We start from the raw sequence: 16,258 nt of genomic DNA, 5'->3' as shown, positions 1-16,258 counted from the left end.
TGGGGTCAAAGTCGTCTGGTTATTCTCGTTCTTGACAACGAGAGGTGTAAGCTCGTTATATGAATAGTTCAGCATCGATTAGTGAAGCTTCAGATATTGCTCATGAATGACACCTCCGAACCATGCTGTACTTCATTAGGAAAATAATGGTGGTTGGGAGGTACCCAGGCACGAAGCGCTTGCCGTAATTGTTGTTTCATTAAAGCTCGCTGCGAGTTGGACTCCTGAACTAGGCGATAGTGGGTGACCCGTATGACAGTGGCAGAGATCGTCACTTAAGAAGCGCGCAAGCGAAAACATGTCAAAAAGCCAATTAGTGAAGCCACTCGCATGCGAAAAGCCTAATACACAGAAACGTCCGCATTACGTTACAGATGAAGTATGTGGAAATTTCTTTGTGTGATAGGTGAGCTTGTCTTGCTTTGAAACCTGCTGCAATTTTGTGAAGGCCTCAAGTGAGTCCTTAGCTGTAGAGTCCAAGGTGCCTTGTACATGAGGCCCGCTGAGAAGACTAAGCCAGTATCATTCGATTACAAGTAAAGTTCAAATAAGATGTCGTCGTCGAACTGGTGCATCCGGCTCATAGCTTGTGCCATTCTAAGAGTCATAAACCCAAATTCCAACTAACCAAGGTACACAATCCCAGAATGCATCTTTAAAAAGCCGCAGATGTGGTACAGCTTTCCTATTTGTGTTCGTCGGGAGAGTCCCGTCACAAGATGCATGAATCCCCTGTGTAATACTTCCCTCTCTTTCTTTTCTGTGTGAGTGAGATCAAAAAAGGTTGCTACGTAACAGCCCTTGATGTTGGCATAGCTGTGACCAACATGCAGGTGACCACTGTATCTGCAACAACGTTCAATATTCCATCTTTTTTGTGTAATCAAAGGTTCTTCCATCTAGCCTCCATAGTCTGTTCTTCTTCTTCTTCTTCGCCCACTTCTCAAACGCTACTCCCGGAATGGGAAGTTAGGGATAAGCAGGATTGAGGTTTGGTTTTTCTCCAATCTTTAGGATAGCTTATGCGTTTTCCTAAGAGGATCCTCTTTGGGCTTTCCTAAGAAGAAGAACGCCAGTATCCTAACGAGGTTCTTTAGAGCAATCAACGTGTGGCGTGCAGCCTCTAATCCTCCTTGCATGGTTATCTATCGCAAAGCTGCAAATTAATTGAAATGGCACGCTGTAGTTCCTTTCAGGGCGCGTCTGTGTGTCGGTTGGACGTTGGACAGAGACGCACCTTGAACAGCGTGACGAGCATGGCCACGCCGTCGCCGCGATCCGGGCACCCCGTCGGTGTGGGCTTCTCCGATGACATCAGCAGCTGGAGCTGTGAAGAAACAGCAGCGACAAAACTGCGTGATTGTCGACAAACACTTCGAAATTTTTGTAATGCCTTCGTAGCAAGTGCCAAAAAGACGATGACAAATGCAGCGAACAAAACGACCGCTGACTCTAAACTAGTTTTATTCCTCGAGTACACTAATGTAATAACAGTTGGCATAAGCAAAAGAAGAAAAAATAAACAGCCAAAGCCGACACAGTGACACTGACAAGTGGAGCGGAAGGAGTGTGTTGTCTTCGGATAAGTTGTGCGTTCTTTTTCCCCTTGTTAGTCAAGATCTTGTCAGGCGGTGTCCTATACTGTTTTATTTGTAGGGTGGATAGAAAACCCATAGGCATCACATCAACCAAAAATATTGAACCGCAATATCAACCAAAGATGAAAGAGACAACAAAAAAGTTCTAAACAAAAAATAAACAAACGTTTTCAAAAACTTCGGGTGGTCATGGTCGTGCTCTGCATGGTATTTCGTTTGTTCGGATCATTTATGTTTTAATTATGGGTAATTATTTACCTGACCAGAGTAGTGAGAGCACACCTAGCCATCCCATATTCTGGGAAGTCGTTAGCGAGAGAAAGACAAATTTCAGCAGTTATTTGGGGGGGATGGCTGAGTTGTCTGCCTCGTACATTCCCCTCACTTTTTCGCAGGAAATTTTCAATGGGATTGAGGCCTTGCCTTCGTTTTTTGTTCCCTACTTACGGCGTATGCCCGTGGTCCAGGGACTAAGCGATCGCGAACATAAGTGTCCTAACGGTCTCGGAACAGCTTTTCAAAGGCAAACATAGCTCCATACAAACCATCGCCTCATTTTGCTTACCAAGATGTACCTAGCGCCTTATGATCACTGTGTTAGCCATCTACACGTTGTGTACGATTGTTTCTTGTTGATTTGTACATACCTCGAGCCGGGTATCTTTTTCGCGGGTTATATCAGCGGCATGTCAGCGTTCAAGTACATCTCAGTCGCCTGGTAAGATCTTACAGGAAGCCGTGGGAAGCAATGTAACAGCGAAGACCAGTGTGATAGTTCATTGTAACAGCCCATTCTCCTATGACTGTACAATAATTACAGCGAGTTTTACAGATCCGACTTGTGGCGCTGTGCCTGCTCTATCCTCGTAGACATCACTAAATCAACGGCGCCAACGGGCGCGTTTCTCTTTCCAAAATAATGGTGAGAATCACGACAGTGATCGAGTCGCGATCTCGCACGGGACGCCAATAAACGCTTACTCTCTAAAACCTATGGCGTTTCCCACAGTTTGCTCCCTGATTTCACTACTCCAAACCAACAAAAAAACCGGGCTATCTACACTAACGCGAAACCTGGGAAGGGGCGAAACATGCAGTCTATAAACGTATTCGTGGTGCCTTGGCGTTTTTGCTCACGGAGATGAAACCGTTGGAGGGTAAGGTATACAGCTTTGCTGTAAAAGTCCCGGGTCTTTCAAGCACGAAGCATTCTAGCCCGAGGCGTTGAAAAACGAGTGTCCCAGTGCGTTCTTTTAGTACCCGTTACGTTCTAGCGCGAGGCGTTGGACAGCGAGCGTCCCGGGGTGTTGGTACCCTGACATGCAACTACTACGACATGACACGGAGAAAATATGAGACACCGATACCCCGAGCCCCTAATGGGCTTCGTCCCTAAAGACGGCATGTAACGCCCTAACAAGGATGGTAAGAATGGACCGTGGAAATTATTGCATATATATTTATCTATTGAGATATTGGGGGTGTCATTAATGATGAAATAGTAACTATCCGTGATAGGTAGTTAATACCCTTTAACGCGGACACTTTCATCCGGATTGAAGCGAAGCGCGATAGAGTTTTTGAGCGCGGTCGACGCGCCGCCGCTGCAACACGGCACGTTTCAATCCCGATGGAGAAGTTGCACCGGTTGCATTGATGGCGATAAAAATGTACTTCGCGGCCGGCTTCTGGTACCTTCGCGCGGTCGTAGGTATACGTAACTATGTAAATGTTACCGCAAGCTTATTATGGTCAAGTTATTTGAAAACAATTGTGGCGTTAGTTGAAGTTACCACCTTGTGTGCCATTACTCAGCGGGGACGAGAGTGTCGCCGCTTTCGTTCGATCGCGCTTGGAAGCCTCGATCGCACTTGGGGAACCAGGATGGAGGTTAAGCGGGATCGGGCTCGATCGCGATTGAAACTGCCGTGTAGCAGCACCCGATCCGGATTGAGCTCGATCCGGATCGACGCAATCGCGATTGAAAGTGCCCGTGTCACAGGGGCATAAGAGACAGAGGTAAACGTATTGTATTGCATTTAGCAAAATCTGATATACCATCTCCCGGAAAATTCTCCTACCGATAACTGGGTAAAAATACACGTCGACTTCAAGGAACTGTGGGGAACAAAGTTCGAATAAAGAGTCACCAATGGGGAGGAAGCTTTCATTTCGCAGCTGGATCTGAGGGGAGAACCGGTTCCGCGTGTCCCAGCGTAATCGACCCGTGCGTCATTTCTGCGCCGAAGCACAAGTACGAGTAGGGTGCTTGCAGCACTGCTCCCGCCTCTCACCGGGCTGTATTTGAGCAAGAGTGACACAAAACAGTTTTTGTTTGTTTGTGAACCGTATTTCGGGGAACGGCGGTGAATTTGCAAACTTTCTGCAGCGGAGGTCGTTATAGGGACACCTGAACAGATCAGGTTCAATTCCCCTTTTAAAAAGAGCAACTGCGATAGAAAGGATTGAGCAGGCAGTTGAGCTGGAAGAACTGTGGAGAACACAGTTGCTATTGCAAGAAGGAGGGCTCAGCCAAAGCTGGAGTAAGAAGTTGCGCGCCACCGCTAAAGGGCGTGCTTATAACAAAATCTCTCATTACAACCTCTCTACGCCCCCCCCCCCCCCCCAAAAAAAAAAACCTTGAAGGATACTTACTTCTAAGGTACAACATGAGGTCAAGCTTAGAGAGTTCACAAAAGAGCCGTCTCTCAATTGGCAAAGAAGAAATGGAGAATGCAACCCACCCAACATTCCAAACTGCCGCATTGCTGCACAAGCACGACATTTTAATGGCGGAGCTGTTGTTACTGGCCGGACGTTCGCTGTTGCAGGAAAAAATACCGAGATAATGCAAAGCAGGTTCTGTAGGTTTTCTGCGTTTTTAGTTTTGTGGGGTTCCTTCGTTCTTGCCTTCCTTCAGTGGCCTCTGGGCATAAGGAATCAATTATATTTGTTGCTTCGGTTTCCTTGTTTTTGTATTTCTGTAATTTTAATTATATTCTATAGACTGCCTCAGTTTATGCTAGTATAACTAAAGACTCCAGTGTGGGTGAGTCATGGGTGGGGGGGGAGCGTAAAAGTGGAAAGGGGGTGGGCTCGAGCCCTCCCCTGTTGTCAGAGAGAAGGGGCTTGTTAGCCCCTCTGGTCATGGCATAATTAAACAAGTCATGGCTCTTAAACAGCAGAAAAATAACTGGCTGGACTGGTGCAGTGTGCGTGCTTCCGACTCCATCTGCTAAAACGTACGACTCGCCTGCAAAGGCTTATATTTTCTGACTTCACCATTCGAATTTTTCGCTTCTTTTGTAACTTTTCCCGTACACATTACTATCACTTGAGTATCAGTGTCTATCAAAGAGGAGTAAACAACTTTCTTTCAGTGATTTTACTCACGATGAGGATTTTATCACGCGCCAAGGCGGATTGCAAACGCAGTTTGAGTGCCACGCAGAGCCTACGATACATGTTCCCTAACCACGCAACTAACACATTTATTTAAGAAATACAGTTGGAAGTGAATAAACAGCTGTTAGTTCAATGAAATGGCGTTTAATTCTGGAATAAGGTAGGAAAGCGAATCCCGGACGGTGGGGAGAAAAAACTTTTCATTACCGGCGCCGACAAAAAAAAACGAACTTCGCTTTTTAGAATCACAAAAATCATTATCATCATCGCTGTTCTTCAGCCCCCCCCCCCTTTCAAACCACTGCTGAAACCTCTTAGTACACCGATGGACTGTGTTAGCTTCGAAAGTATGCATTGTTGCGTAAAAGCAGGGAGTTGAACTTATTGTTCGTACTGACATGTTTTAGTCATGCTCCTATTCTAAAATCGCCGTGTTTTTGTTTTTGTCGCCGTTTTCTTGGGGTGGTGTGTATGGTACATAATTGACTTTTGTTAGCCTTTTTTTAAATATTCTGCGAGTTCTTCAATTTTTGTGATTGGTTTATAAAATTTTCTTCCACAAATGAGATCTATTTACGCAAATATAGCGGCGTTTCCTTTCCACGGTTTTATTTCATGTTTTAATTTTGTGTTGTTTTATTCTTGTGTTCGTTTTATTAGGATCATGTGTGAGGTAGACAACTTTGATATCGTTAGTCATTTTCATCATTTTTTTAGATTATCTATTCTTTGTAATTTTTGGCTTCAAAATTTTCTTGGAAGATTTATCACCATTTACGCTATAATAACAGTAAAATCGTTCCATCGCCCATTGCGAATTTTTATGGAAACGCAAGGCTTGACACAGTATGGCTCGGCGAGGGGTATACGACAAAGAATGCTACGCATGGAGTATCATGTCGATTTGTAGCCAACTATGGTGAAGAGAGGCTCACATGGTGTTATTAGGTGATTGCACTCCAACAGAGCTCAGTAGAGTTTGCAAAACCCGCCTACCTTGGAGTGGGGGCATGATCGAGGAACGCGTTGTAGCTATCACAATGGGACTAGGTGTGTATGGGCTCACGGATAAAAACCTGGCACTCTCTCTCTAGAATTCAATAAGTCATAAACATGCTGGAATAAGCATTGTTTTATTTCCTTTTCTGGTGCCATTAACCCTTTTGTCTCATGCGTTTGTGAAATGTTCCTTACAACGAAGCCCACCTGCGATCAAATATACAGCAATCTTGTTACACTGCTCGTATGCATATTTGTGCAGGCAGTTTTAGCACTAACGCCGTTGGTGCGATTTATGAGAATCCCTCTCTTGGCACTTGTGCAATTTTGGCAATACGAAAATAAATGCGTCGAAGTATTTGAAAAAAAAAAATTATGGAGTGCCAGCGTTGCAACATTTAAATACCACATTGGGTGCATTGAATTCACAATGCACAATTACCTCGGCGGCGTAGTTCTGGTGGTCGATGGTGTGCTCCGACCCGTGCTCGGTAGTGTCGTTGCCGAAGTGGAAGACACCCCTTGACAGCGTGTAGCGCACGGGCAGCGGCCCACCATAAACTTCGAGGGGAGCGTTGCAAGGCGTAATGTAAACTGCGCACGGGGAAACAAGAAACGGCGCGATAGAAATAACACTTCAAATGGACGCTAAAGGCTGAATAAACTTTTGTTTTACCTGAAAGATCAGACGTTTCGTAGATCTCTCGGCTTTTGTTCGAAGAGCAACGATGCATTACTTGTTGAGAAATACGTAAATAAAGATGGCACTTCTCCCTCCCCTTCTGCATTTATTTTTTCGCGGTGTAGCCATAGAGACACAAAGTAGGATCGAGGCACTGGTGGAATCTAGAGCGCAAACGGTTTGCGCTATGCGCACTCACGCTAGCAACGGTAGCTTTTACGCCAACAAGCTGTGGCCCGCGCCACCCCAACCACGTTTCTCGGGCCGAAGAGGCTGGCTTAGGCTTTTATGATTTTTAACTGACGGAATCAGAAGTACTTTTAAATTCTCGAGCGTCTGATGTGCATGCCTATACCGACACCCATGCCCCATCAAGCCGGCCTCGAGTGAAGCCCCTTCAGAAGCCACAAGCGTTCTACCGAATATCACTAAACCGCGCCTGCCCGGCGCGTTTTCGCATCCGTCCGGCGGTCGTTTTTCATTTTACCTCGTCGGCGGTTATGGCCATCCCGTATTCCATCTTCGCGCGCCAACCAAACGTGAACTTTTCTACAAGCCATGTCGAGTATTCCTCGTGCGTGGGCCGCAGTATCTCGGGGCCAAACATTACAGCAAAAGTGGAGCTATGCGACGCACGCCTTACGGATTATTTATGAACAGCTGATTGCGGCGAGGGAAGAGCACTAGGTCGGTTCGCTCGGCTAGCCACTTGCAGTAAGTGCGCTGAACCTTTTAATCGCGATAAGGTTCGTCCAGGGCGCGGGATGCTTTACCGATGGCAACATCCGCTCTCGCAGAAGGGCAGATTAGCTTAGGCTATTTGTCATTGTCCCTTTTGCTGCTTCCTGTCGGGATTATTGCTTGAGAAGCTCCGTCGTTCACCACCGTAAGTTTTTGTCTTCGATAACTCCACACCGAAGCTTTTCCAAAACGAAACTTAGTGCATGATGGCGGACTGACGCGTGAGGAAAGTAACCTGTCTCGCAATGTATAAAATCTCTAGTGTGAGTTTTTATATTTGATTAGCGCATGAAAAGCATTGATTTGCATTTCTTTCACCGCCCCAAGCACTCTTGAACTGTTTGAGGAGAACATTTATGTAACCTTTTCCAATCAACACTCGCTGTTCACAACTTTTGTGGCGTCACACACCGTGGTACCAGAAAGCCTGCAGGGCAACGTGACCTCTTTTCACGTTTCAGGCGTTTTCTGCCTCATTAAACAAATTCTAGTTGCGAGAACCACGGTGTAATTAGATTCTCGGCACGAAAACACAAGCCATCTTGCTTCCACACTTTAGTGTCCTTTTTAAGGAGAGTCTACTCTCTACTTTCTTCTTTTTTTAGTGAAACTTTCTGTGGTTAAGATGTGCTGGTAGCACGAAAAACGCACTGGAGGAAAGCCAACACAACTGCAGAAAAGCCAACTTTACACGTGGGTTTCTGCAAGATCACGTCAGTCACACGCCGCATAAACAATAGGGTGTCTTTATGTATGACGAGTTCCATTATGGTAGACGAATTTCGTTTAGCGTCATACAGTTGAGCGATAATGATGATAATGACCAAAACACCCTCTAACACGCGCGCCGATGACACGTTGAACACACCAGCGCTCTAACCAATGGGAAGCCCAAATTGAAGACAACGCTGATCTTATAAATCAGCACATTTGGATGACCCAATGACAAACTAATAAATACAAAATCTTAACAATACATTGGGTTAACTGAGCATTGCCTTATATTCGGACTTTGGCTAGTTGGATTGGCGACTTTACATTTGTATCGAAGAAAGCTTCGTGCTGCTGCCATCTGTTTTCCAGGAAGGGGCTTAATTTTTTGTTAGTTTACCAGTACTGTTTGAATGCTGAGTTGGCATTGGCAATTTCTTCATTTGAACCGGAAAATGTTTACTATAGAATACGTGCTATTTACTTAGCAACTTGTTTGCATACACGCCTGAATTCTATTGCCAGCTTCATCCTGAAAATCTGCTGTATATGTGAATTGTGGATCCGACCTCGCTTGTAAGCACAGTGCATGTCGTCGCATTCGACAACCCTGAGTAATTTGCTCGCGCGCTGACATTATCAGAATCACATCTAAGTTGTCGTAAATAATGGCCCGCAATAGTGGACTTTGCGCCAGTGTGAAAACTTCATTTAGGTTGGTAAAAGATGATCTCGAAAGCTTCTGAAAAATTCTTCTCTGAAAGCCTTGGCAGGCCTATCTGCCTGAATACATGCTTCTCTAAGCCAGAGCTTCTCTTAGCCGCGGCCAACAACCCGAAGTACATTCTGGAAATACCTTTCCAACTCAAACCAGAGGAGGCAAGGACTCTTGCATGTCCACGTTGTTTATCAGATAGCGAATGTTGGGCATATTGGAGGCTGAGTTCAACTTGATTGACAAGCTTCATAAGTTGCCACTGATATGTTATTACAGTTGCTACCTGAAAAGGCCCACCTACCGGTTTTTGTTACTGTGCACCAATCATAGATGCCTTGTTTAGGGGTGGGGGGGTCACTTGCTTGACGTTAGTTTCTGTTACTGTCCATCAGTTGCTATCCATAACTAAAGAAGCTGGTGACATCTACGTAGAGCGACGAGCCGGCGAATTTACCTACGAAAATATTCGCTCATTATTAGCACGATGTCGTGTAAAGCGGCCCTTCAGTTGGGTTAGCAAAAATTTCTGCTGAAGGCTGTACGGTACTGCGCATGAACACAATTCATGGATCTTGGATGCTTATGGCTAGCGGGAATATGACTCAGGATATTTGAGCATATATCCGACGAAGTGTTAGGGGAACTTTTTAAAAGAAAACAAGTAATAAATTGTGCTAAGTGAGGTGTACTGACATTATTACTCTTTTTTTATTCTACGACTCCTAAATTCCCTGAATCTATTAAAGATTCCTTTTTTTCCTTTTCGCAAAAATTAGGGCCGAAAATTCCCCAAAAAAGGGAAAATTTCTCTCAAGGAACTGCACCCGTGGGCAAAAAGGGGGAGAACAAACTTCAGTGTGCGGTCGAGCCGCTATCTGAAATCACGTATCGTTTCTTCTGCTCTATTGCAATATTGTCGGTGAGCCTGCCAGCGCACCTCCTGTGAGCATTACAGCTGTCGCTGCCCAGACTACAGTTTCCGGAGGGCGCTCGCTTCCGCCTGCCGCCATCTCCTTTCAAGTTGTCAGTGACGCCATCTTACCGCGGACGCTACATTAGCATGGCTGATAGCATAGAGTTTCATACTAATATATACTAGAGGTAAATCTGGCGCTGCAATCGCGGGACCGCGTGGGTGCCGCCATTGCAACTAGCGACGTTCCTCGCCTACTTGACTTGGCTAGCCACAAGGCTTCTTTTTTGCCTCGAAGCCAAGGTAAACAATAACGGGCAAGATCTTCTTGTTAATGTTGGATGAAGCTTCTAAATATTCACTGAGTAGTAAATATTTTAGGGCTTCAATTTTATAACAACAAAGCAGATTTGATTAATCGTCTACAGTAATGTTGTTGCATTTTTGCAGCCAGAGGCGATTTCCCAGCGTGTTCATGAGCCATGGCAAGGACAAGAGGAACGTACCTCCCTGATACATGACTGAACGGTCGCTGAAGTGCGGCTCGCCTAAACAGTGGCGCCGGATTTCCGTCTAGTATATATTAGTATTAAACTCTACTTCTGAGAGCTAGGGATCTAACGGAGCCTAGTGTCCACAAAAAAATTGCGTAACAAGGACAGCAACTTTGTCGCAGTAAAAGTTGGTGAGTATCCCAAAGCGCTTTCTCATGAGATGGAAAGGCGAAATGCCACATCCCAATATGATGCCAAAGGTGAAATGCCATAGCGAAATGGCATTTTCGCAAGGTTTATCGGCGAGTTTCCTGCCATTCTCCAGATGTTGACACTTTCCCTTCAACTCCTAGATTGGCTTGATACGAGCAAAATTTGGTGCATTTTTTGGTGCGTTTGGTGACGGTCAACAAGGCGATAAAAATACTTTTTACCGCCCACACTGACCTTATTCCCCATACTAACGTTCCTTTTAGGCCTCTGAATACGTCATCACTGACATTAGGAAACAGGTATTTTAGCAGGAGAATTAAATTTGGCCTAAAATGTCATTTTGCTATGGCATTTCGCCTTTGGCATCATATTGGGATGTGGCATATCGCCTTTCCATCTCATGACAAAGCGCTTAGGGATACTCACCAACTTTTACTGCGACAGAGTTGCTGTCCTTGTTACGAGATTTTTTGTGGACACTAGCCTTCGTTAGATCCCTGGCTCTCAGAAGTAGAGTATAATACTAAAACAAATACTATACAAATACAAATTTGGACTAAAATGTTAATAAAGTGAATAGTAAAATTAATAAAGCAATGTTAATAAATGCATATAATAAAGTTAATAAGGCCTCGTTTTCTGCCACACAAGTGCTAGGGGCACTATAAGTCATCAAATATTTTGAATAAAACAAACTTGCATTTTGCTTTTATAGCCCCTTTAAAAAGGGCCTCCAGGTATGGCTCTTACCGGCATGAGCTCCGTTTTCGACCTCGAAGTGAAACGCCTCCTCGTAGCCAATGAAGTAGATCGGGTTGAACGGCTTGAAGCTAGTCCGCACGAAATCGATTTGGATTGGCGACTGGCCCTTGCTCTTGCATTTCGAGCCTTGCGAACTAGTCCACAGGGCTGGTGCTGCGATAGAGAGGCTTTCACTTACACGAGATGCCAGACAGAAACTGCAGTCTGTCGGAGACGTTACACTACGTTTCGCAGTCATCTTCAAAGAAGGTTGCAGTAAACTGCTTGTTGTGCGGCTGCCCGAGGTGCATTTTATGATGTTCGGTGTTGGTAGGTTTCGCCCCAAGTAACCGTAGTGCCTGGTCTTGTGCATCGTCGTATACTGGGTTCTTCGTTTCCTCTGACGATCTCTATGTGGCGAGAGTATGACACGCCCTTTGTCCTCGTTCAAGTGAGCTGCTTTCTAGCGATGATGTTTCATATAGCGTGCGCGGATCTGCCGCTCCCCTTCTGCATTGCGTATATTCCTGCGCAAGCTGCCTGGCTACAAGAGAACGCCGCTGTTCCTCCTCAACCTCTTTTCGGTATTGTTGCAAAATCTCAGTATTGAGCCTCGTCCTTTATTTTTCTTTCACAGAGACACGGTGATGACTCTTGGCAATCCTGTGTATTCTTTCATCATTATTAAGGGGTTGCGATAGTCCTGCGTTATTGTAGTTAAGACTGCGCGAGCGGCAATACTTCACAGGAGGACCTAATGATTTACGGAGGTCATTACCCAGGGGCTGCACACTTGTGCGTAACGTAATACCTCCAAGCAGCGTGAACTACTTCAAATGGCGGCGCGAGCTGTAGGCGGCTCGGTCAGTGATGCCGCTTGACCACCAACACAAGTTGACCATTGACCACCAATGCAGCGCTACAAAAAAAAAAAAACTGCACAGCATTCTCAAAAACTTCGCAGCTAAAAAATTCCTTTTGGTCCAGGATTCCAAACCGGGACCACTGCCTATCTCTTGCAGTTGGCTCAGTTGGTAGAGTGACTGCCCTAGATAGACGGTGGTATACGTCGGACGAAAATGAGGTGCAGGGAGGGGGTTCTCGTTTTGGTGATATAAAAAAGCTTCGTGTTGAAACCTGCTGCATTGACGCAAGCACCAAGGAAACAAATGTGCCAATATATGGTTATGAAACACACTACACTGTAAATAGCGGCTTCTCAAACTTGCGTTTTCAAAGAAAAACTGAACGCAAGAAAAACAACTCCCCGGTCTCTCTTCAAAGCAAATATGGCAGTGAACCCATACGGTGTTTTTTTTTTTTTTTTTTTTTTGCGGTAGCATATTACCCTACCCTATTTGCGTCAGGATAGCTAAAGTGCAAGGGAGACTATATTTAGGAATCGCTTTGCATAATCGGAGAGAACGCGTGAATTCTGGCATGTATGTACTCAGAAGAACAAGTTTCGTGATGGGAGCTTTCTGTGTGAATGATCACTAAAAGAAAATACTAGCCAGTTGCGCTTTTTTTTTTTCAGAAACTGAACATCAACATCCTTACTGAACGAAGCTTCGTCAAAGACAACCGCCCAAGTTGGGTCAATCTACTCGGCATACATTTCTTTTCTGAATTAGCTGCTAAATCTTCGTCCTGGAGGTTCTCGCAGAGATTTTAGGTGCAGCTCAAATTGAAAGCACAAAACAAATGGGCATATACCATAACCACAGTGTATTCATTTTATATCTGCAAACCTATATATAAAAAATTATATTTTATTCGTCATCAAGATCTGCAGATTACGTCATCGTCATTGGTGACTGAGTTTATTCAAATATGGCTATTTGTTTATTTGGGATCGCCCACCAACATGACTAGGCCTTCTTGGGTGGTGAACTTGAAGTACAGGGCGGCACACAAACGAAACAATGAGGTCTGGATACTGGATTCAATACTGAATACTGGATACTGGGTGCGCGGGTGCCCGCGCGTGCCCGTGCGTGTGTGCGTGCGTGCGTGCGTGCGTGCGTGCGTGCGTGCGTGCGTGCGTGCGTGCGTGCGTGCGTGCGTGCGTGCGTGCGTGCGGGTTTTTGGTGCTACACTTTACTTCGTGATTCCCTGCACTTCGCATCCACTATCCAGTCTCGTGGAGTTTGTCTTTCCAGAAAAGTGGTGGCGATAATTAAAGTTAGTCATTTCGTACAGCCATCCGCAAGACGTATAAGGTGATTTGTCACTAAAGATCCACTTTCCCGAGTGACTTTCGTATGGCTGTAGTGTTTGTGTCTTTTTTTTCATTCTGGTACTTGCTAGTCTCAGTTCCGGACCAATCGGTTTCAAACGTTTGTTAGAAACTAGGTTTTTTTTATCTGCGCAAAAAGCATTACCCTCACACTAATCAACCTGCCTTGTAAGAAAATGTCGAGCTGATTCTGCGAGTCTAACATTACTACATTACCTGTAAAATTTTAGAATATTCTATGCTGCATAACAAGCTATGTACCACATTATTACTGCATCAATGGAAGTTTTAACTAAAACATAAAAAGATCTGAACCCCTTAGCTATAGAAATGTGCGCCCAGAACCTGTACGCGTGGCCATGTTCCTCGTTTTGCACGTTCTTGTCAGACTACGCCACGATTTTGCACTTGCGAGTAGGGGCAAACGTTATACTTTGAATATAGCCGAGGCTCGCAGTACTTTTGGCAGATAGTTCCCCAAACAAACGCTGGTACTCCAGGGGAAGGCCTGACACGGCCTACTGACATATCGAGGCGTCGTACAGCACTAACGCCTCTGGACAACTTGCACGACTCTGCATCCTTCGCTCTCGCATGAGGCCGCCCACACGTGAAGCCTTTTTAAAACGCACAGCTTCACCCATCGTACACAGCTACAACAACCTCTCCTGCTCCTCAGGCACCCTGCCTCAGAGTGTAGCCCCTGACACTCCCTATCGTACCTCTCTGAGTTCCCGTTTAAAACTCCCGCGCGTTCCCTTCCCCCGTGCCTTACAAAATTCTACACTACCGTGGTCACCAAATTGCTTTTCCTATCTGGGATGCAGCCACCAGAGTTACTGGATATAGACAGTTGCGAAACTCCCCATAGGCCCCATGTATCGAAAGCCGGTCTTCGGTTGCCTCCCTGCGCCGGGGCAAGCAGGGGGCAAGTTGACTAGCCTGTCGTCTGTCGGCAGGACGTTGAAGCAGTACTCAAGTGCTTGCGGCTGCTGCCGTAAGTCATAAAAAGAAAAGCCGCAAAAACACAAGAAAAAATTTACGCAATTATTGTGTTTTAATTTAAAAAGCAATCTTTATTTTACAGAAGAATTTTGAATAATAATAGTTTAGCGAAGTTCCGTTTTTATCTCCTAGGTGCCGCGCGCGTCGACTTGCCCCTCAGCTTCCACGGAGTGGGGGCGCTAGCACCGGCCGGATTCTGAAGCGGAGTTTCGCAACTGTCTATATTGAGTAACTCTGGCAGCCACCTCCCCACCGTGACCGGGAAGTTAGCAATAAAAGTTATTATTACTCTCTCGTACGCCTGCGCACTTGCCAGTGTTCAGAGCACCACGGTCCGTCGGGCATCCACCAGTGATTTTGTTGCAAATATTAGCGCTTAAAATGCGGGTTAACTTTTACTTACTGTCGAGTTTCTTGTTTTCCTTTTTGGAGGCGTTTATGCACTCAGGCTTGTCGTGGATCCAGTTTTCGCCACCGCAGTACTCGCGCCCTGCGAATGGTGCGCACCGATCCATAGACAAAGCCGATCCAAAGACTGATTTGAACTAGACAGTTCCTTGAGCGCGATTTCCCGGCGGCTAAATTTCAGTTCAGCCCTACCACGACCACGGAAGCATTTCGCGGTTATACGTGTTTCACGCCTGGGATTTGAAGGCTCAAAAAACATTTGCATATAAAATGGCAAGAATCACTTCCACAGGCTATTCTCATCATTTCCTATGACGATATTTTGGAAACTGTCGAGAGGAATCGAAAACCGGGGAGTTTTCCACCCTAAAATGTCTGGCATACACAAGAAGGTAGTCGTCATTTTATCCTTATATAAAATGTCGCATTGTATTGCGAATGTGGCAGGTCGCTACGGGGTGGATCGGGTTTTTTAGACCGGGAAATAACTTCGAAGACGCCTCAGCACTGCTTATCTGCTATGAATGCGAAAGTATTGCTGCCCAACGGAACTCCAAAGAGGGCTCACACGAGGGAGCATGCTTTGACGTCACCGCCGATAGGAATTGATTAGTTTGCCGTGAGCCTTGGTGGCTGCTGGTGCTGCCTTTGGACAATTCTACTGAGCCGGCACGTGGTGTAAAGCCACATGGAGTAGTGAAGCTGCCGTGAGCAGCTAATGGCGGCTCGTATTGTCAGCGAGAAACTGACCTTTGTATTGGATTATGATTCTACTGAGACTGAACCTATGGTTACCTTAATGTTAAGTTTCACCACTCACGAAGCAACGTCCAACTCATTGTATGTCAATTAGTGAGTGGCAGCTGTCGACGTATTTTAGGTCGCAAGCCACAGCGTATTCACTAAAACCGGCGGCGCCGCTGTTGAAGGCGATATTTACACGTAACTTCTAGACAACTAAATAAGCGGTGGGAAGCGGCGACCGTCCAATCATTCAACAGGCGCGTTTGGACGAGTGACCAAGGGTTAGACTAACGGGTGAGGAAACACTGGAAAGGAAACATGAAACAGAGCGATCGATCCATGGCTCACATGTTTTCCATTCTTCGAGGCGTATCTCATATTTCACGCATAGTACTGTGGCTGCGTGCTCCAGAAGATTTATTGGTCTCCCCTGAACCCTCTGCTACCTTAACTACTCAAGCTACCTTAATTTCTTGGGTTACTCGGCTTACCGCAACACGCAACAGGGTTCGTTCCAATGGTGTTACGCTTCTGACTTCTCTTATCTCACTTAATATAAGTGTCACGATCTCTCAGGTGTAACTGGTACAAATACAGAGGTTGTATCGTTACGCTTTTAAGCATATAAAACGAACAGGATACTGCGA

The 16,258-nt window shown here is 45.6% G+C and overlaps 1 protein-coding gene across 1 annotated transcript in view; it reads right to left on the bottom strand.

The window, feature by feature from the left end:
- Positions 1-16,258, bottom strand: part of LOC144148560 (carbonic anhydrase 1-like) — a 36,147-nt gene that overhangs the window by 4,405 nt on the left and 15,484 nt on the right. Inside the window, exons 3-6 of the mRNA XM_077680078.1 lie at positions 14,863-14,949; positions 11,225-11,389; positions 6,445-6,596; positions 1,238-1,327 (exon numbers count right to left, since the gene is read on the bottom strand). Coding sequence (XP_077536204.1) covers positions 1,238-1,327; positions 6,445-6,596; positions 11,225-11,389; positions 14,863-14,949 — 494 coding nt within the window. The remainder of the gene's footprint in view (positions 1-1,237; positions 1,328-6,444; positions 6,597-11,224; positions 11,390-14,862; positions 14,950-16,258) is intronic.

The sequence above is a fragment of the Haemaphysalis longicornis genome, unplaced genomic scaffold (genome assembly GCF_048455015.1).
Source record: "Haemaphysalis longicornis isolate Haplotype H1 unplaced genomic scaffold, Haemaphysalis longicornis Haplotype H1 scaffold_8, whole genome shotgun sequence".
Lineage (NCBI taxonomy): Eukaryota > Metazoa > Arthropoda > Arachnida > Ixodida > Ixodidae > Haemaphysalis > Haemaphysalis longicornis.
The sequence above is the reverse complement of the archived record's forward strand: the minus strand, read 5'-3'. Positions and strand labels throughout refer to the sequence as shown.